Genomic DNA, 21,117 nt, shown 5'->3' on the forward strand with positions numbered 1-21,117 from the left:
TGGCATGTACCGGCTGTATTAGCTTCCTGTTGCTGTTGTAACAAATAGCCACAAAAAAAGAGGCTTAAAGCAACATAAATTTATTATCACCTGGTTCTGTAGGTCAGAAGTCCAGTAGGCTCGGCTGATTTCTTCTCTGGGTCCCAGGCTGAAACCAAGGTGTTGCCAGCCTGGATTCTTATCTGAAGTCTCAGGGGAGAATCCTCTTCCGGCTCATTCATGTAGTTGACTAAACTCATGGGGTGTAGGACTGAGGGCCCCTTTCCTTGCTCCGTTCCCTGACTCCTCCCTTCCTCTTCAAGGCCAGCAACAGGCGATCAAATCCCTCTCAGGCTTTGAGTGTCTCCTGCCTCTAACGCTCATCTCTCTGACCTCAGCCCGAAAGGCTCTCCCCTTTTAAAGAGTGGCCGCATCCAGGGCTTCCCTGGTGGCGCAGTGGTTGAGAGTCCGCCTGCCGATGCAGGGGACACGGGTTTGTGCCCCGGTCCGGGAAGTTCCCACATGCCGCGGAGCGGCTAGGCCCATGAGCCATGGCCGCTGAGCCTGTGCGTCCGGAGCCTGTGCTCCGCAAGGGGAGAGGCCACAACAGTGAGAGGCCCGCGAACCACAAAAAAAAAAAAAAAAAAAAAAAAGAGTGGCCGCATCCAGATCATTCAGGAAAATCTCTCCATCTCAAGACCAATGACCTTTAATCTACAGACTCCCCTTTGCCATGTGGATAATGTATTCACAGCTGCTAGGGATTAGGGCATCTTTGGGGAAGCCATTGTCCTGTCAACCCCACAGGAATCAGGCACTCAAGTGCAGGTGGGTTTGAGAGGATCTCTCTCTTAACCCATCCAGGAAGCTCACTAGAAGTCACCAGGTCACATCTTAAGTTGACTGTGAATTCCCTCCCTTCCCTTTCTGCCCTTGCTGTTAATCTAGGAGAGAGGGGATGGGAGACAAAAGTGGATGGGCTTTAAAATATATATATAGTATATATACACACACACACACACACACATAAATATACATACACATATATATGTATATGTGTGTATGTGTATATATAACATATGCACATATATGGGTGTATATATACATACATATATGCACATATATGTGTATACATACACATATAGAATACATACATATACACATATATCTCCTGCCCTGAGTTCAGGTTGAAAATGCTAACAGAATGCCCCATGAGGTCCTTGTTGAATTAGCCAACCCTTCACAACTTAATAGATGAAGTTATTATCTAACTTTACTCCTGCTGACTTGGTCCCCACTTGGTTTTTTGGCACCTCCTGATCCACTGTCAGGCTGGGCTCCTGCCTGGAAAAAGGTGACCTAAAGCTGAAGCCAAAATATCCCAGGGAGCTGCCCAGCCATACATAGAGACCCATTGATAAAACCACTCCATTTCTCTCTCGGAGAAAAGCAGAACCAAGAGCAAGGCTCTGGAGGAACATGAAAAGCTGCCGGTAGGGAGGGAGGAGCAGGGAGGCGACGTGAGGGTCTGGGTGAGGGTCTGGGTGACGCTCCCAACCCGGATCTCCTTTATTTTTTTTTGGAAGTAGTGGAGAATTTCAGGAATGCCAGGCACACCCGTAGGAAAGCAGAGTGCTGGGTTTTTAATTACAAAGCACAGAAACATTTGTGTGTGCCTGTAACACCTCTCCCTAGTCAATGGTGTGAAGACCCAAGGCAGTCTGTCTGGCCACATGTTTTCTGTTTAAATACATGCTTTGGGGAAGATGCCCTCTTATTGAGTGAGTCTATTAAGAAGTGCTGAGTTCTGATGCTTTATCATAAATTCATATTCCAGAAGAAAAAGTATGCTTTAGTTTCTACTGGGTTGTGATGTATTTTTGAAAAAGTGAGTTCTGGTTATAAGGGATAACATGTGTGATAAGTAAGGTTGGGTCCCATCAGGATGCCTGTTCAGTATTTCTGGCTCCTGCTTTTCCTCTGGACACGTGGGTGGCTTTGGAGGCGCCATGGAGGTCGCCAGGTGGAAGCTTCTAAGGGGCAGCTTTTAGCTCCTGAGAAAGGCGTGCTAACCACGGGGGCTGCTCAGGAATGGTATGGCCTGGGGAGGCCAGGTTACAGGGACAGTGGCACTCCAAAAGAGGATGCATCCTGCTGGTCAGGGTGGTAGGAGATTCTAGCATCAGATAAATATTAAACTCAGTAGCTCTAAGCTCCCTTCGCTGCTGAGGCCCTAAGAGTTTGGGAGTCTCTTTTGAGGTGGTCGATTTATGATGGATGAGACTGATCTGTGATGTTTCACACTCACAGAAGCCGTCCTCTGATGATGGCAGCGCTGCCCACGGCTCGTCCGCTCCGGACCTGCAGTCTGTGCAAGAATCTGCAAAGTACCAAGTTCTTAAAACAAGAGGAGGTTTTTCTGGCTGAATTGCTCGAGCCCAGGAAAGTCCAGGGCAGCCTTTGCAAGTGACCCCTGCAGAGTGTTCTCGGGCAAGAAAATATATTTAAAATGCTTCAGTAGCCTCCAATCTGATCTCCTGACAATAATACAAAAAGATTTTGATGACAAATGGGGGCACAGGCAAAGGTTTCTCACCGTGGATTTAATCTGCAAAATATCCAACTCAAAATGGTGTCGTTGATGAAATGAGAGAGATTAGAAACAAAAATGGCTAATTAGCCGGGACTCCTTATCAGAAATACTGCCATGAATGATGGGAACATTGATAAACTAAAAGCTCTTCATCAGGCCCACAAGCAACCAGCAGGACTTTATAGGAGAAAGGCACCAACCAGCTCATTCAGGAAGTGAGCCAGGTGTCCAGGGGATGGTGTCTAGTTCCAGCGTGGAAGAGTTTGAGGAGGGTTGGGTGTTGGCTCTTCTCTAAATGTTTGATACAATTTGCCTGTGACCAGCCATCTGGTCCTGGACTTCTGTTTGTTGGAAGATTTTTTTTTTTTTTTTTTTTGCCATACGCGGGGCTCTCACTGTTGTGGCCTCTCCCGTTGCGGAGCACAGGCTCCGGACGCGCAGGCTCAGCGGCCATGGCTCACGGGCCCAGCCGCTCCGCGGCATGTGGGATCTTCCCGGACCGGGGCATGAACCCACGTCCCCTGCATCGACAGGCGGACTCTCAACCACTGCGCCACCAAGGAAGCCCTGTTGGAAGATTTTTAATCACAGTTTCAATTTCATTATGTGTGATTGGTCTGTTCATATTTTCTATGTCTTCCTGGTTCAGTCTTAGAAGGTTGTACCTTTCTAAGAATTTGTCCATTTCTTCCAGGTTGTCCATTTTGTTGGCAGAGTTGCTTGTAGTAGTCTCTCATGATCTTTTGTATTTCTGCGGTGTCAGTAGTAACTTCTTCATTTCTAATTTTATTGATTTGAGTCCTCTCCCTTTTTTTCTCGATGAGTCTGGCTAAAGGGTTATCAATTTTGTTTATCTTCTCAAAGAACCAGCTTTTAGCTTCATTGATCTTTGCCATTGTTCTCTTCGTTTCTCTTTCTTTTATTTCTGCTCTGATCTTTATGATGTCTTCCCTTCTACTGACTTTCCGGGAGGAGGTGGGAAGGAGACACAGGTGAGAAGGAGCGGGCGGGGGCAGCGGGAAACGTCGTAAGTGGCTGTGGGTAGGACGCCTGGCTCTGGCTCGCTTGCGGGCACTGAGCAGGCCCTTTCCGGGCTGTGGTGGGGAAGGGGAAGGACGTTCGGCCACCAGGGTCACCCTTGGCAAGAGCACGTCCAGCCTCGGAGCCCCTGGACCATCCTCCATCCTCTTCCTCCCGCTCCGTCTCCACCTCCCGCTTCCTGTGCTGGCTCACCGTGACTGTGGCCACTTCTTCCCTTTCATCTCTGCATCAGAGAAGCACGGGCAGCGGGGTGCGGGCTTCTGGGGTTCAGTGAGAAGTGGGGTGGCTGCCCGGGCTTTCAAGGGCCCCCCTGGCCTTCCCCGGGGAAAGAGACAAAAGGAGAATCTTCTCCAAAAGGGATGGCACTGGGTCTTCAGTCCACCCAGCCAGGCAGGTCCAACGAAGGAGGTCCACTCAGCCTCTGCTTCCTTCAAAATCATTATACTGAATGCCCACCACCTGGGCCCAAAACGTGCCAGGGTTACAAAGTCTAGAACGATCTGTCAGCCTTGAGCTTCAAAGCACATCAGCCAGCAGCCAGAGGAGCGATGAAAGGCAGGGTGACTCATTCTTCTCAACGAGCATCTGTGGATGCCAAGATCTGAGCTCTGACTCTGGTTCCTTACAAGCTGAATAAGTCTTAAGTGACATAAAAATGTCATAGCGTGCACTGGAGGTAGGGGTAGGGTCCAAAAGGAGGCTGCATCTCCTGCAGGGAAGTCAGGAGGCTTCCACAGGCGGCAGGTGGCATTTGCATAGGGCCTGGAATGGTGGAGTTCTAAGAGGGACACGGAGGGGAGAGGACTGGCCGGTGTGCAGGGTGTGTAGGGGAGAGCAGGCCGTCTGGAGGGCTGGAGCCGGGCTTGTGTGCACTTTTTCACCAGGCAAGGTTAGCAGGGTGGGCGCCGGGAGCCCTAATGGTGTCAGCACCCGGATACTCTTACAGACACACACATACACATACACACACACGGTGGGGATGGGGGAGGGTGCTGTGATGGCTGAGCCCTGACTGGGGGTGGAGGTCACGACCAATGGCTCCCAGGAAGCAGGTCCCAGCAGCACTGAATACCAGTGAAAGAGCCAGCGGCCTTCCTCCCCTGGACACCGGGGAACCAGCCATGATTTTTGGCAGGCGAACGACATAATCAAACTGCTTTTTGTTCTTGTTTTGTTTTTAAGCATACTCCTCTTGAAGCAAGGAACACAGTGGAGTGAGGTAGTGAGGAGATGTTTGCAAAGGAAGGACCCTGAAATTGAAAACGGTGACAAGGGGACAGATCTGCTGGGAGATCTGCAGTCAGATAGGACCTGGAGGAGAGCGGGAGGAAGGGGGTCCGAGCCCTAGGTGACCCGGGGAAAGGGGCACAGCAGAAAAGGGAGACAGCTAGCATTGGTCTGGGGAGAAGTGAGCTTGGTCTGAGCCACATTTACAAACAGAATCTAGGAGGTCGCACACGGAACCTCCACATCAGCCTGGACTGTCTTTAGGGTCCTCTGTGGTTATTGCGTGAAATATGGAAGCAGGAAAAAACCGGGAGCCTGAAGTGAAATGTTCCAGCCTCTTAGGAAATGTCAGTGGTCACACAGAGTCAGGGAAGCCACATGGCCGGGCCCGCCTCGCAGACTTCTGGGGTCCAGGGAGCTGAAGCCCCTCAGGAACAGGGCCAGCAGGGGTAGGGGATGCCTGCCCACTAACGGTCACTTCAGTGGAGCAGCGCTAACGTCCATTTCAAAGGGTTACACTCATTTCTGATTATGACATCGTTCAGATCTCCCAGAGAAGGAGGATTGGTACATCAGATGGTAACTGGTTCTACGTGGTGGAGGCTTTGGGCAGAAAGCCTTTTTCGCCCCTAGTTTGTGCTTATTTCAAGGCACCGTCTGACAGGCACCCCCAGCCTAATGGGCATCGTTCTGGTTTAGTGGAATTTGGTAGAAGGCTTGGAGTCGGCCTGGGTGCTGTCAGAAAGGGGGCACTGGGGGCCGATGGAAACTTCATGGAGGCAGGACCGGCCTTCACTAGCCCAGCTCTCAGGGCCTGTCCGTCCTGGTGTCTGCTGATGCTCAGGGAGCCCCCGGGGAAACAGGTAGGACAAGTGCCCGAGGTCTCACAGCAGGACCTCACCGAGAGGTTAAGTGACCCTGATTCATGCTCAGTGACTCAGTGACGTTTCCAGAACTAGAACCCAGCCCCTCCACCCAGGGAATCGAGAGTCTTCCCCGCTGCCCCTGGCCAGGTGGATTGCAGGAGTTCTGTGAAGAATAAGCATAGATTAGATCTCAGAAGATCCCAAAGTGGGAGAGGAGGTTTTTGGTTTTTAAAATCACCCAAGTGATACAAGAACATATTCTCACGGTAACAAATTTCAAATAGTCAGAAATGTCAGGGTAAAAAGGAAGCGTTGCTCTTGACTGGTCATCATTCTTGTCGGGTTTTGTGGGTCTTTACAGATGATCCTCTCAGAGTTTAAATACATATATGTGTGCATTCATACACACACACAAATGTACAGTTGGGGGGACTGCTTTACCTAAAGGAATCATACATACTCTTTGGATTGTTCTACAATTTGATTTTTAGATATTTCCTGAAGACGTTTCCATGTCAACACAAAGACGTACATCATCCTCTTTTCAACTGTTTTATAGAATTCCAGAGTATAGATGAACCGTAGTGTATTCTTCTATTGATGGATATTTAGACTTCTTTTATTACTGCTCAAAAAATGAGGTAGTGGACTTTCTTGTATGTATCTCTTTGTGTACAAGCATAAGTATTTCTCTAGGATTGACAACTAGATATGGAGTCACTGAGTTAAAAGCTAAGTGTAGTTTAAATATAGATTAATGTACCAAATTGTCCCCTAAAGATATTACACCAATTCATGCTCCATTCCTCCCCACCTTCACCCACACTGGAGTTGTCAGTGCTGTGATTTTTGCCGATTTGATGGGGAGAAAAAAATCGGTTTTAATTTCCATTTTCTGGGTGATATTCAGCTTGCACATATTTTCATGATTGTTAGCCTTTTTTTTTTCTCACCTCAATGTGCCAGTTCAAACTCTTTGTCCATTTTTCAATTGGGCTGTTTCTTCTTTTCCTATTAACATGTTCTTTATATAGTCTTTTTTTTTTTTTAAAGAAGATGTTGGGGGTAGGAGGTAATTAATTAATTTATTTTTGCTGTGTTGGGTCTTCGTTTCTGTGCGAGAGCTTTCTCAAGTTGCGGCAAGCGGGGGCCACTCTTCATCGAGGTGCGCGGGCCTCTCACTATCGCGGCCTCTCTTGTTGCGGAGCACAGGCTCCAGACGCGCAGGCTCAGTAGTTGTGGCTCACGGGCCTAGTTGCTCCACGGCATGTGGGATCTTCCCAGACCAGGGCTCGAACCCGTGTCCCCTGCATTAGCAGGCAGATTCTCAACCACTGCGCCACCAGGGAAGCCCTATATAGTCTTAATAATAATCTTGTAACTATCTTTTTCCAATACTTTTCTCCCAACCTATCACTTACCTTTTAACTTTACCTTTTTATACAAAAAAAGTATAATTTATTAACAAATTCAATCTGTAAATCTCATCCTACATGGCTCTTAGGTTTTGTGCCGTACATCCTCACCCCAAAATGATGCAAATATTTCCTTTATTTTCTTCTAATACCTTTCTATGTTGTTTCTTAAGTTTGGCACAGTAATTGATCTGTAACAGAATTTTGTGTGTGGGTTGTGAGCCAAAGTTCTAACTTCATTTTTCCCGAATGTTTAGTGAAGTGTCCCAATACCACTTACTAATCTATTCTAGCAGTTCTCAAACTTTTTGGTCTCAGAACTCTTTTACAGTCTTAAAAATTATTGAGGACCCCAGAGAGCCTCTGTTCATGTAGATTATATGTATTTCTATATACCGTGTTTAAAATTAAAACTGAGAAATGTTTAAAACACAAGAATGCATAAGAGTGAATGAGGACATCCTCTTGCATCACACAGCCTCCAGAAGAAGCCACCACGTGGTAGGATGAGAGTGAAGCTGGGAAATAATGTTTTGGTGATGATAGGAAAATAGTTTTGACCTGGAGGATACCCTGAAAGGATCTTCGGGACCCTAAGTTTCCACAGGCCACACTTTGAGAACCACCAGTCTATTCCTTCACCACTAATTTGAAATGCCCTCTTTACCCCGCATGCCCACGGCCTGTTTAAACTGTTCTCACCTTGTTTTGTTTACTAGAAAAGTCTTCTCCTGCTCCTGCCTCCCTGATGTTGTTTTTCAAAATTCCTCACCTGTTCTTATACATTTCCTCTTCCTGATGAATTTTAGAGTCCTTTTGTCGAATTCCATTTTAAAAATTCCAGTTGGAATTTTGATTGGAGTTCTAGTGACTTCATAAGATTAATTTGGGACAACTACATACCTCTATCTCCCAGTACATAAGCATTTAGGAGAAAGGATTTGAGAGACTGAAGGATGGTGGTCCCATGATCCAGTCTGAAAGGTCCCAGTAACTTGATTTTCGAACTGTCTGTCGTGTAAATCATCGGGAAGTCAGCAGCCTCCACCCCAGTCACAGTGGTGGGCCCTCTAATGACAGGGGCACAAGCTGTAGTTTCTTATCTCCGTCAAAGGATTATAGGGTCATCTAATTGATGAGGAAAATATACTGACAAGTTCCTGAACCTAAATATCTAAAAGCATCAAATGCTGATTTAGACCCTCAATCTAGAGGACAAAGGGTCTGTCGCTGAGATCTGCCCTTCCGTCAAAGGTCTTCCTGTAAGTGAGCATTGCCTATCTTACTGTCATTTTTAGGGGGAAAAAAAAGAAAGAAAGAAAGAGATGATTACCAACAACATCTGTTTCTTATATTTTCAACATCAGAACCCCAGACAGAGACCTAAAGCAGAATAAGATGCAGGAGGACGCAGGGGTGCCTGGCTGGTGCCCACAGAGAAAGGCCCCTCAGCACCATGCGGCACCCTGGCCACATACACCCAGTGCTCAGAGCGGAAAGCACCCGAGGCAGGGCCTTGGACTTGGCATTCCCTGGCCATTCTGGAATCCGGGGATTTTGGTCAATGAGGAAACCCACATGAAATATAGACTTTTTAAAATAAGCTGTTATCTGGATTTGGCACTTGGCAAAAAAGCCTGTCGCCAGCCTGATTGCTGGAATGTGGGGAGATGGGTGATGACATATTAACAGAGACAAGTTCTTCACCCAGGGGTGGCTCTAAGGCCGTGGGACTGATGAACAAGGTTGGATGTCACGGGCAGTCTCAGCCTTGCAGTTGTGAGCTTTGAGGCTCCAAAGTTAGGGCCTGTCGTGTGACACTCCGTAGCTTGGGGCCTTGGGAAGGGTTCTTTCTCTCCTAGAAGTCTGCAGACCAAGTTCCAGTTCTATTCTGCCACAAAGTGCGATGTGAGTTTTTATAAGTGGCTTGACTACTCTGGGCCTTAGCCCTTCGTTTTACATAAAATTTTACCTATTTGTAAAATGAAGGGATTAGAATAAATCAGGACATTTTAACTTGGGGTCCACGTGTATCCATGCAGAGGCATCAGGGGCATTTTTAAGCCTCCTGAAATTATAAGGAAAAAAATGTGTTTATGTACATTTTTTCTGAGAAAAGCGTAGGAACCCAATAAGGTTAAAAACCTTTGGTTCCATACCTCTCACCTTTTACGATTCTCCAAATACTGAGGTGCCCTCACCATTCTGTGCAATACTATTTCCATGTCTCTGCAAGGTAGTCTCCCCTTGCTTACCTTCCCACAGGCAAGCAGACCCCTGTTCCCTGAGCGTGGGGAGCTTACCTTCCCCCACCGTCTGCTGTCCAGAGTGCCGGGCCAGGTGCCTAGAAAGGCACAGAGCAGGCACTTCTGGGATTGCGTGGAAACCCAAGGGAGGGGCGCCTGCCCGCCGGCATTTTTCAGTCTGTTTCAATTCCGTGGTCATCTAGCGAGTTACCTCAGTGTGCAGCCTTTTGAGCTAGCGGCTGCAGGGAATCTAAAGCCATACTCTTGGCCACAGAGGGGGCTCCCTTTCTTTTTAGGGGGCTGGAGAGGAGACAGATGGAGGCTGGCAGTGGTAATGGCTGTGATTTGGAGCCCATCTCTGATGCAATAAACATCCAGCTGCTGATTAAATTGGCTCCTACTGGAGTTGGCCTGTTTCCACTCATGTCTCTTAAAAAAAAAAAAAATCAGTAAGTGGGTTTTGATACATTAAAAAGAAATTTATGTGTCTTAATCTTACTATGGCATAGATATTTTCAACATCGAGCTGTCGGGTCAGTGAGAAGATGTGTTGTTCAGATATTCGCACCTCTGTCTGAGAGTGAATTTGAGGGGGATGGACTCCTTAAGTTGCCATAGGTTCAAGAAACCCTGACACGGAGGGTCCCGATCTCCCCCAGCAGAGGTTGGGGTCAGCCTAGAGCCACGTGTCCCTTAGCAAGAATTCAGAAAGGAATCGGCCCATGGCTTTTCTGTCCTACTGGCAGAGCCAGACTTCCAAGCTTCAAATCCCTGCTCTGCTATTTCTTAAACAAATTACTTAACTGCTTCCTGCCTCGGTTTCCCTATCGGTTAAGTGGGAATCACACTTCTCACTGGGTTGCTCTGAGGATTAAGTGAGTTAATCCACATGAAGCTCTTGTTTTGTTTGAATTTTTGAATTTTATTTTATTTTTTTATACAGCAGGTTCTTACTAGTTATCCACTTTATACATGTTAGTGTATATATGTCAATCCCAATCTCCCAGTTCATCACACGTGAAGCCTTTGGAACAGGACCTGACACACAGCCAGTGGTGCCAGCCATTGTTACAAATGATGATGATTATTCCTTCAGACGTCCTGTGGGCGAAGTGGCAGCTGTGAGGGGAGAGGCGGAGGGGGCTGCATCTTGCATCCTACCTTGAATTCGTCATTTGGACACAGCTGTGAGCTAACAGTGAAACTGCATTCTGCTATTTATAAAACGTTTCCAAGCACATGAGATATTAATATAGAACACTGCGTATTTGGGGGGTTGCTCTAAACATTTAAAACGCCACATCCACTGGTAATAACGCCTCCTTTTGGAGGTAATCATGTAAGTGGCATCCCAAAAGGAACAGCAGCCGCATAAGGAACAGGAGCCGCAAAGGGAGACGTAGCCACGTTAGATGCTATGACCTCCTCCACTTTCACATGCCAGCTTTTACATGGTTCACACGTGTGGATGTTACCTATGTTTTGACGTGACCATCATTCTGCCTGGATTGTAAACTGTTGTTGACATCTAAGTATTTCCAAGACCGAAGTTGGGCTCTTCGTGTATTATTCAGTAAACAAATCTTTTGGTTCATTCTTCATTCTCTCTTTTCTACCCTTGTTTCCATTCCACTTGTCACCTCCTCTTTGACCTTTCTGCCTCTTGTCTTTTCCTTCCAGCCTCTGCAAAGTCACTGCCAGTGTCATCCCCCTTTATACAATGCAGTTCTTCCGACGCAGGCTTCCCACTGCTTCCTCATCATTTTCCCTGGGCTCCACTTCACCTCTGCTTTCAAGCCAGTGCGGGCAGGGCTCCCACGTGGCTGCCTCCCCCATCTGTGTCCTCTTGGGTGGGGAGATGAGGCTGGGAGGGGGGGCGTCTGTGAGCCCCGACCTGTCAGGAGGCAGTTGAGAATGAGATCCTCTTTGCTACCTGGGCCACCATCCCTGTGTCCCCATGTGCAGCGAGGCCTCTGCCATAACCATTTGTCCCCCTGGACAACACTGGCAGAAAAGAAGGGCTGGTGGCAGCCCTGGGGAGGGGCCTGCTTCTCTGCATCTCCTCCCCACCCCTCCGTACTTATCCCCTTTTTCAGAATCCACCTTAGTCTTCCTTTTCTTGGTAGGTGCAGCTCCTCCTGCAGCCCGTTCACCTCTTTCCTCCGTGAGGACCGGGCAGCACTCCCACCCCCCAGGGACACCTGTGTTGGATCTGCAAGACCCCGCTGCTTTGCTCTGTCTTCACCTTGGCCAGCTGGGCATCCTCCTCTTGAGATGTCCTTTTAATTTCTGGGCGGGGCTTTTCTGAGGCCTTGCAGTTTCTAGAAACTTAAACCTTAGAAAGAAAAATAAAGCATTTTTCCACTTTTCCAAGAGCAGACCCACTGGTGTATCCCGATGCTGAAAGTCAGTTAACAAGCAGGAAGCGCATTCATTCCCCCTGCTTTGTATGCAGCCCCGCATGCCGGACAGTGGCATTTGTTAATCATGACTTGGCAAATGATGGCGCTGCACCAGAAGATCCATTCATTTCTCTGCTCTGAAGATAAATGATATCCAGTCCTGAAAAAAAAATCAATGGTGATGTATTACAGCATGATCTATGGCTTCCATCCCTGGAAGCATTAGGAAAGCATGAGTATTTACTTTCTCTGGCCTGTAATTTATCAGTGGAGGATGCATGATGGGTATTTAAACTCCCAGACCTATGATGAATTTTTTTTTCCTGAGAAACATCTTTATCTTGTAAATAGAATTTTATAAATATTTGTGGGACAGGAATATTCTCTCGTCTTTTCTAATTGCCACACTCTTGGCTGATTTATCGTGTCTGTTGAAGAATGCCAGGCTTTTTCTCCTTTGGTTTTAGTGCATCTTGTGGAACTCGAGACTCCCCATCACTCGTCTGGTGTGGAGCCAGGTTTTCTAGCTGCCTGTCAAATAGCTGAGGACAGCCATATGTGTCGGGGTTGGCTGAGGGGCTGGGAAAAGGTCCCCTAAGAAAAAATACCGCTGACCCTGATGCCACACTGAGAAATGGCCCCGCCGGATCAGAAGCGCATCCACAGCGGGGGGCAGGCAGCCAGTGGGTGGAAGGGCCATCCAGGGAGAGAGGAAGCCAGGAAGATAAACCCTGCCTGGTCTCAGCCGCCCGAGGTCAGCCCTGCAAGTGACTGTCACAGCCTCAAATCAGGTCGGGAGAGAAACCTGTCAGTGCTACAGTCCCAGCTTTCGGAAGCCAAAGGTAGAACCTGTGATTGAAGTGATGTTCAGTATTGGGTCCATTCGTCAAAGGCCTGGGCCAGTGCCAGCGCCAGCCAGGGTGCTTCCTGGTTTTGCTGCCGCCGCCTTTGGCTGCACAGTGAGTCACGAGGAAAGGGCCAAGGTGTGGCGGGAAGGACAGGCAGAGGGACTGTCAGCCATGAGAAAGGAACGAGACCTGTTCAGGGAGCCCACCGATCACTTAACTGAGCACAAACGCTGTGCCGTGAAGGAGAATGTGGCCTCGTGCCTGCCCCTGAGGGTCTCCTGTGGCTACAAGACCACGGATGCCAGGCTAGGTGGACACAAGGGCCTGAGTGAGGGCCTGGGGGCGATTTCTGTCCAAATCTCAGTCATCCAGCTCCCTGGGGCCCTAAGAACGTCACGGTCCTACTGGTTCACCTCCTTGACTCCGGGTACCGTGCTGGAGGCCGTAGTCTGCTTCTTCTCCGTCTGGTCCATCGTGGGTCTCTCGGGTTTCCACACGTACCTGATCAGCTCCAACCAGACCACAAATGAAGACGTAAGTTCCTGGTGGGGTGGGACGTGGGCATGTTCTTTCGTGGGAAATAGAGAAAGAAGAGGTGAGGGGCCCAGGTTCCCTTTCCAGATGGGAGCCCCTGGGAGCAAAGAGCCTGCAGGGAAGCATTTTCCGACATCAGTCTCCAATTTCTCTATTGCGAATCTCCAAACTGTCCTGCTCTCTGACCACGTCACTTAGATAGTAAGATCGGCCGAGTGACCCCCAATTCCAAGGCCCGAGGAGGGATTCTGTTCTATTCCTTTGCAATAATTCTATCAGCAACTTGTCACCCTGCCCCGATGAAGAGAGACCTCACAGGCTGGCCTCTATCAGATAACGGCTCCATTTCATTTTGGGAGGCAATCGCACTGACCCAAAGTTTAACTTTTTATCCAGGATTATCTGCCTGTACTTAATGCAGATGGAGAGGAAATATAAAACCAGAAAACGTAATGCTGGAAAATGTTTCTTCGTGAGCCAGGTCCTTTTTGCTCTGAATATTTGGATTCTGACAGAAGCCTCTGTCGGTGCATGAATTAAATGTCTCAGAATTAGTTTGCCTCAAAGGCTTGAGAAAAATCAGTGCTGATGAGATAGATGAGTTCCGAGAATATTAAGACAGCTATTTGTATATGGTAACTGAGAACACTAGAAATAACCTGCAGAATTATTTTGCAATATGATGAGGCTGAATTCAGGCCATAAGTGGGCAATTAAGGACTTCCCTGGCAGTCCAATAGGTAAGACTTCACCTTCCAATGCAAGGGGTGCACGTTCAACCCCTGGTCGGGGAGCTAAGATCCCACATGCCTCGTGGCCAAAAAAACCCAAAATATAAAGCAGAAGCAATACTGTAACAAATTCAATAAAGACTAAAAAAAAAAAATCGTCCACATCAAAAAATCTTTTTTAAAAAAATGGGCCATTAGGGGAGGTGTGTTACTCCTCTCTGCTACCATTCATTTCATTACTATTTAACACACTAAATGTAGCATCAGAAAATCTCCACTGGCTTATGTGAGCTGCCTTTTAAGTACCATGTAGTAGAAGTAAGAGATTATTTTCCCCAGAGGATGTTATTTCTCCCCAATCTGACCTGCTGTTTGGGGATATTTCCAAGTTTGGGCTTAATGCCAGTTTTCCTTGCGAAAGGTACCTCAGTTTTTCTGCTGAAGAAATGAGTAAAGATCATTGCATTCTTTACAGGCTTCTTCTGGTCGGCCCGAACTGTGACATTGGTGTGATGGATACTGTGTCACTGACTATCCTTTTCTTTCAGATTAAAGGATCTTGGTCAAATAAAAGAGGTAAAGAAAATTACAACCCCTACAGCTACGGAAATATCTTTACAAATTGCTGTGTTGCCCTGTGTGGGCCCATTTCTCCAAGGTAAGATTCAAGTGGCACGATCCCCTATAACAGACCTGGGGAAGCACACACCCTAGTGTGTTAGCACAGGCCTCGGACAGCAGTGACCCGGCCACGGCAATGACCGCCAGCCAGGTCAGCAGTCCGCTCTGTGCTGCGGAGACGTGGCCTTAACGCAATAGAGATCTGGCTTGTGTTATGCTTGGCATAACTTTCTACTGAATTTGTGTCAGTCTGGGGAAAATGCCCTTAGGATCAAAACAAGGACACTGAGTCATGTGACCCCATGAATTATTAGATGATGTTGAACATCCGTGACGAGCAGGGAGCTGTCATGAGGGAGCAGGACACAAGGTAGGAAGCAATCAGAAAGCCTGTAGCAATAAGTGCTAAGAGCTGAGCTGTGCAGAATAGAGACGCTAAAATAGTTCAGAGGGAGAGATCCGTGTGGGCTGAAGCAGTGGAGATTGTGGTGATGATAAGACAGCAGTCATATTAATAATGGCCGTGGCTGACATTTACTGAATAGTGTTAGGCTCTGTTTTAAGTGCTTTACATGGATTAACTTTTAAAACGTCACTCTGGGGCTTCCCTGGGGGCGCAGTGGTTGAGAGTCCGCCTGCCGAGGCAGGGGACACGAGTTCGTGCCCCGGTCCGGGAGGATCCCACATGCTGCGGAACGGCTGGGCCCGTGAGCCATGGCCGCTGAGCCTGCGCGTCCGGAGCCTGTGCTCCGCAACGGGAGAGTCCACAACAGTGAGAGGCCCGCGTATCGCAAAAAAAAAAAAAAAAAACCTCACTCTGTACCTATGAGGTCGGTACTATTATATCCCATTATATGGAAGAGGAAACCAAGGCACAGAGAGGTTAAATAACGTGCTCAAGATCACACAGCTGGTAAATGCTGCCTGGTCAGGACTCAAACCCAGGCATCTGACATCAGAACCTGTGTGTGTCAATGGTGGAAGCTGCCTCCAAGTCTTGATTGTTTATGAGTTACGCCCATGTAGAATATTTCCAACAGATTAGCCAAATCAGACATTATTTACTAAGCAAGTTTTCCAGGTTTCTAGAATGAGTTTCCAAGCCTTCCTCGCTTTTGGCCTCTAACTGTGTACATGGAGAGAAACCACAAAAGCTACTGGCTTGTGTCCACAGCAGCCCCGCTGTGCACTTAGAGCTGCACGGTCAGTCATCACTGACTTGTGCTCATGGAACACAAACTGGGTTTGATCATCAGCCTCAGTGAAGCTTCATTAGGGAAGGAAGAGTGATTCCCTCCCCCACCCCACCCCCAAAAATATCAAACACATATTCCAAGGCCATTTATTAATTGGTACTGGATTATAGTTCCTGGTGCCATTGGGTAATTAGAAATTGATCATTTTCCAGTTTGGGTCTAGAAAGTTGGGAGCCCAGTGTGCCGCTCGTCCTGAATTTGGGGCCCTCGGGGGCCCCTGACCTGCCCCTCTCAGGCCTCCTCCTCGGAGGGACAGCCCAGGGCTCTGGACGGAAGGGCTGCCTCAGGCCAGGGCGTCCGTCATGCCTGGAGGGCGCCCCTCCCCCAGGAGAGCTCCAGACTCACCCAGGAGTCCCTCTTGGGGCTCTTTAGGCCAGAAAAACCCTCTGGAAATGCTTGTTCTTTCACAATTTAGCTTGTGTTTCCTCCTGGTGTGTGTTTATTTGTGGATAGTGGGGACAGGCCATGAAGCACAAAGTAGAAGAGGCAAAAGAGACCTGAACGAGCATCTTACCCGTCTCTGAAATAGACACCTGAATCTAGGAAAGGAATGTGGAAGTCTCACGTTTTGCCCGAATCTCTTTTCCCGTTCCCAAGTCTTTGATTTGCATTTGGCGCCATTCTGTGGTGTTTATAGATCAAATCTTGTCATAGAGAAGTTATTTCTTCCGCAACTGGATTAAATTTGCTGGTTTGGCTAAGTTGAGGCTGTATTCTTTCCAAGATCCAAGTCCCTCTGGATGGAGCATTTCTCAGGATGGCCCTCGCCTCGGAAGAGCTTGACCACTCGAGGGTTTGTGCAGGAAGATGGGGCGCTGCCCTCTCTCGCTTGCCCACAGGTTCCCAGAGCTGGCCTGGGCAGGAGCGGGCAGGGGGAGGGTGTTTGTCTTCGCTGTTCCCTCCTGTCACCTTCCTCGCCCTCTGCTCTCCCTGCCCTGCCTCACCCAACCCCTGTGCACTAAAAGAGCACCAGGGCCTTCCACGGGCATCCCAGACGGGCCTGAAGAATGAGCGGTGTCCCTCGCCTCAGACAGGGACTAAGGACCACCTGTGTGCCCAGCGTCATGTGCCTGGGATGCCTCTAAAGCATAGTGTAACGCTGTACTCACGAGGGAGGGAGAGGGTGTCTTCGAGATTCCCCATGAAAGCCATGGAGCACGGGGGCAAAGACCCGTGTCCCATTCCCTGCAGTGTCCCCAGAGGTGGGGGGTGGGCAGCAGGGTGGGAACAGCCAGGTTTGGGAGGGGGTCCTCATAACAAGTCTGGCAGGAGGAATGGAAGATCGGAAAGACAGAAAGTCCCAAGGTGTGGTCAGGGTCAGGCCCTACGGGCTGGTGCTGTGGGTCAGCCAGTCGTAAGAATTCACTTGGCCGCTGTCACTGAGCACGCGCTGTGTGCTGGGGGCCAGGGATGCGCCTGAGAGAACGTCAACAATACAGGTCTGTCCAGGGCAGGTCTGCGCAGGGGGAGGGGCTGGGAGGGGGTCGGGGTTCAGGTTCCAGGGACACCTGGCAGGGCTTCCCAGAGGAGGGGGGTGTACGGTGTGAACCATTCTAAAGGGTCCGGAGGAACTGGGGAAAAGGAATTGTGCGAGGAGAGAATGGACAGCATGTGCAAAGGCCCAGAGGTGAGAGGAGAGCCCGGCTTGTCAGAGGAGGAACTGGGGGAGTGAGGGGGTCCCGGGGGGCAAGGCAAGAGATGAGATGAGCTTAGGAGGGGCTCGAGGGCCATTCTGAGGGCCAGAAGGAGACTTGGGGCAGAGTGTCACAGTCTTGGGTGCGTGGCTGGTACTTTAAACAGGCTGAACGCATGGGAAGCAGGCCGAGAATAGCTTTTTCTATAATCCCTGCTGTCCCCACTCTTTTGATGACCTAGTTCTTTTTCTGCTCCTGGATGAAATCCCCTGCAAGTCCCTTAATTTCTCCTGTCAGTTGGAAAAAAAAAAAAAAAAAAAGGACTCGGGGCACTTTCATTTCCTCCAAAATAGTGTCATTTCAGTGAACCGGAATGTCAGAGTGCAGTGAAAGTTAACATTTTCCACCCCGTCGTCCCTACCAGGGCTGGGATTTCAACATACCTTTGGGAGCAAACAGTTTGACCCCCGGCATGCCCCTTCGAGCCAGCTGCACACCGGCTGTCTCCCAGGGACCGAGCCCGGCCCCGCCCCTGGATCTCATCGTTGGCAGGAGCGAGTGACCCCTCTCCCCAAGACATCCTTCTGTGCCCTTTCCTGCGCTCTTTGACACCCTTGAAGGCGGCTGCAGACTTGGTCTGAGAATCCCTTTGACGGTCCTGCATGGGGATCCAACACCTCCCCTTTGGAGGATGGAGGTTCTTGTAGCCTCTTGTTTTTTCTAAACCCCAGGGGATGTGACTAAAACTGAAGCAGAGTCCCACTTCCAGATCCTGTCATAAGTATTTTTTAATGGCTTCTTAGTCTGTCACTGGAAGACCTGAGGTGGTAGCTGTGATGATAACCCGTATCTTCTGAAAGCCAAGCTGACACGTGGAACAGCCTTCAGCCGCCCGGGCTCCGCCCCCAGGAGGAGGAGCGTGTGGGCACGTGGATGTGCTTGGGGCGTCCCTCAGAGGCCCAGCCCCACCCCACGGGAGGCCAGGGCGGGAGCCCCACTTAGTGGCCGAGCCTCCTGTTGCCCCTTGCAGTTCCGTCCTTAGACCCGAGGTCAACACGGAGTCTTCACTCAGGGAGGAAATAGGCAAAAACCCTTTTGATGGCAAAGTAAGCTTCACCCTCACCTCCTACCTGGGCAACAGTGCCATAGAGTAAACGCAGAAACATTGTTTAGGAAACTTGTTGGTGGGAGACCGAGGACCCGTTTTTACTAGCTCAGTCAGAAGCATTTGCTCAGCACCCGCTGGGTGGCAGCTGTGGAGATAATGATGATTAAGAAGACCCCGTTTTGGGCTTCCCTGGTGGCGCAGTGGTTGGGAGTCCGCCTGCCGATGCAGGGGACACGGGTTCGTGCCCCGGTCCGGGAGGATCCCACATGCCACGGAGCGGCTGGGCCCGTGAGCCATGGCCACTGAGCCTGCGCGTCCGGAGCCTGTGCTCCGCAACGGGAGAGGCCACAGCAGTGAGAGGCCCGTGTACTGCAAAAAAAGAAAAAAAAAAGAAGAAGAAGACCCCGTTTTTGCCCTTGTGGTGCTTACGCTCCATGACAGGTGCACATGGAGACAGGTGGCGCCAGCATGATGTGATACGGTGCCCACGGTGCTCCGAGGGCGGGACAGAGGGGCCAGCTCCTCCGGGACAGTTGCCATGGGGGAGACGAGATGAAGCCTGGCCTCGGGAGCTTGCGGGCTGCTCGACAGAGAAGACACTCGTATACATCACTGTGACATCAGGCTAGCAGTGGCATGTGCCATCGGGAGGATCGCAGACAGGGCTAAGAGAAGCCAGATGAGGGAAGAAAGTGGATATAGGGCCAAGAGCAGGGGCTGGAGGCGGAGAAGAATGGACAGCGGACGGAAAGGGAAAGTGACTTCGGGCAATTAAAAGCCAGAGCCTGAACAGAAATAGAGCCGACAAAGCAGAGAACGCACAGCGGGTACATGGCTTCTGTTCCCAGGCAGAGCACTGGCACATAGTAGGTGCTCAGACACGCTTGTTGAAGGAATGAAGCTGTGAACGCCATGTGTGATAAGATGTGGATTTGAGGCTGGAGAGGAAGGTTGGGGACAGGTTGTGTGAGGCCTGAAGGCCGAGCAAGGGGGTCTGGGCTCCGATGGCAGGTGATGGAGGCTGTGCAGGCAGGAGGGGTGATGTGATCAGGACCGGGGCAGGGGGGAGCGCGGGGCCTGCAGCAGGTGGCAGGGAGGGAACAGATGCTCTAGGCGTTTCTAAGGGCAGAAGTGGTAGACTCTGGAGCCTGGCCACACATGAAGGCGAGCAGAGGTGTATTCTGAAGTGCCTTGGGGGCCCGTCACAGAAAACGGACCCCCGAGATGGAAATTAAGAGAGCGTTGTCGGCGTTTTTGGCTTTTTATTCGCTCTCTGACCCCTGCATTGTTCTGTTTTCTCTTGCAGCCTAATTGACAGAAGAGGGTACATCCAGCCTGACACCCCACGGCCAGCCGCGCCCTCCAACGGGATGGCCGCGTACGGGGCCACACAGTCACAGAGCGATACGGTAGGACCTGCAGCGCCCCACAGAGGCTTCTCTCCCACATCTGTGTTCACTGACCTGTAACAGTCCGTCGCCTAGAAAGCTTCCCGGGCCACCCCTGGGCTGGCAGGCTCAGAGAGGGCAAGGAAGCGTTAAATTAAGGTGATATCCGCTGAAGGCTTACGCCCCCCGCCCAACAGGTGGTCAGTTTGTTCGGGCTTGTGTCGGGGAACTACACGACATCTCTTCCAGAAACAGCTTGAGGCAGCTTGCTCTGGAAAGCCCCTCACACAGAACCGGGCTGCTGTCTGGGGTGAGCTAGAGCTGCCCCAAGCAGGGCTGTCTGTCTGGAGAGTCCCCGAGTCCCGTGCTGTCCCTTTGCCTCAGTCTGCACCCGCTCCCTCAGCCCCTCTTTAAATGTGCAGTGGACTCAGCTGCCAGGTCTCCCCGCTTTCAGCCAAAACCTTAGATCAGCCATGCACACCTTAGTGCAAATAATCAGACAAGCTGTTCATGCATTGACAGCAAAAACTGACTGGTGCCTCTCCAGAGAGGTCCCTGGGTCATGCCTCTGTGGAGGTGTGGGACGGATGCTTTGTTTTCACTCTGCACCTGGGAGACCGGGCAGGGGCGGAGTCTTTCCATGGGCACCTGAGCTCACAGCCTGGCTGGCCCCGACCATCAGTGCCTTAAAATTCTTCAGTGGTCTGTAAGTCAATGGCCTCTCTTTATCAGGAACAAATTCCCCTAAAGAAGTGTTTCTGAAAGGGACCCAGTCTTGTGGCCCACTGTTTGCTCTCTATAGACCTGAATCACCCACCACAGAGTCCATGACAAACAGGCCAGGACAGCAGAGTGGGTTCAGAAAAGAGGCTTTGACAGTCCAGGACTTGGAGATGGAGCTGATGTGGCAATCTGGGAGCAGGGAGCCAGGGGTGCCTCCTGCCTTTCAGCTTGGTGACAAGATGACCATACACATCACCAACAGGAAATATAAAAGGAGGTGCCAGTTAGGGGGAAGCTGATTTCAATATGTAGAAATGGGGTACCCTTGGATGCCTGGGGATAGGGGGAGGTGCCCTGCAGGTTGCTATATAGAAAGCTCGGGGAAGGTTTGCTTCGCCATACTTGGGAAGGAATGACATGGCTGGTAGAAATTCACTTTGAAATACTGGAGATGTGAATCAATTTTATTAGTTATCCTAGAAGTACCAGTCAATCTAGCATTTAA

The 21,117-nt window shown here is 49.8% G+C and overlaps 1 protein-coding gene across 2 annotated transcripts in view; it reads left to right on the forward strand.

Annotated features, from left to right (window-relative positions):
* ZDHHC14 (zDHHC palmitoyltransferase 14) overlaps nucleotides 1-21,117 on the forward strand; it is a gene marked incomplete at both ends in the record, with an annotated part of 277,595 nt that overhangs the window by 242,727 nt on the left and 13,751 nt on the right. For both annotated transcript variants that reach the window (XM_079716068.1, XM_079716069.1), the window contains 3 exons: nucleotides 13,049-13,151; nucleotides 14,431-14,540; nucleotides 19,808-19,910. In XM_079716068.1, coding sequence (XP_079572194.1) covers nucleotides 13,049-13,151; nucleotides 14,431-14,540; nucleotides 19,808-19,910 — 316 coding nt within the window. The remainder of the gene's footprint in view (nucleotides 1-13,048; nucleotides 13,152-14,430; nucleotides 14,541-19,807; nucleotides 19,911-21,117) is intronic.

Source organism: Hyperoodon ampullatus (genome assembly GCF_949752795.1).
Source record: "Hyperoodon ampullatus genome assembly, chromosome: 12".
Taxonomy (NCBI): Eukaryota; Metazoa; Chordata; class Mammalia; order Artiodactyla; family Ziphiidae; genus Hyperoodon; species Hyperoodon ampullatus.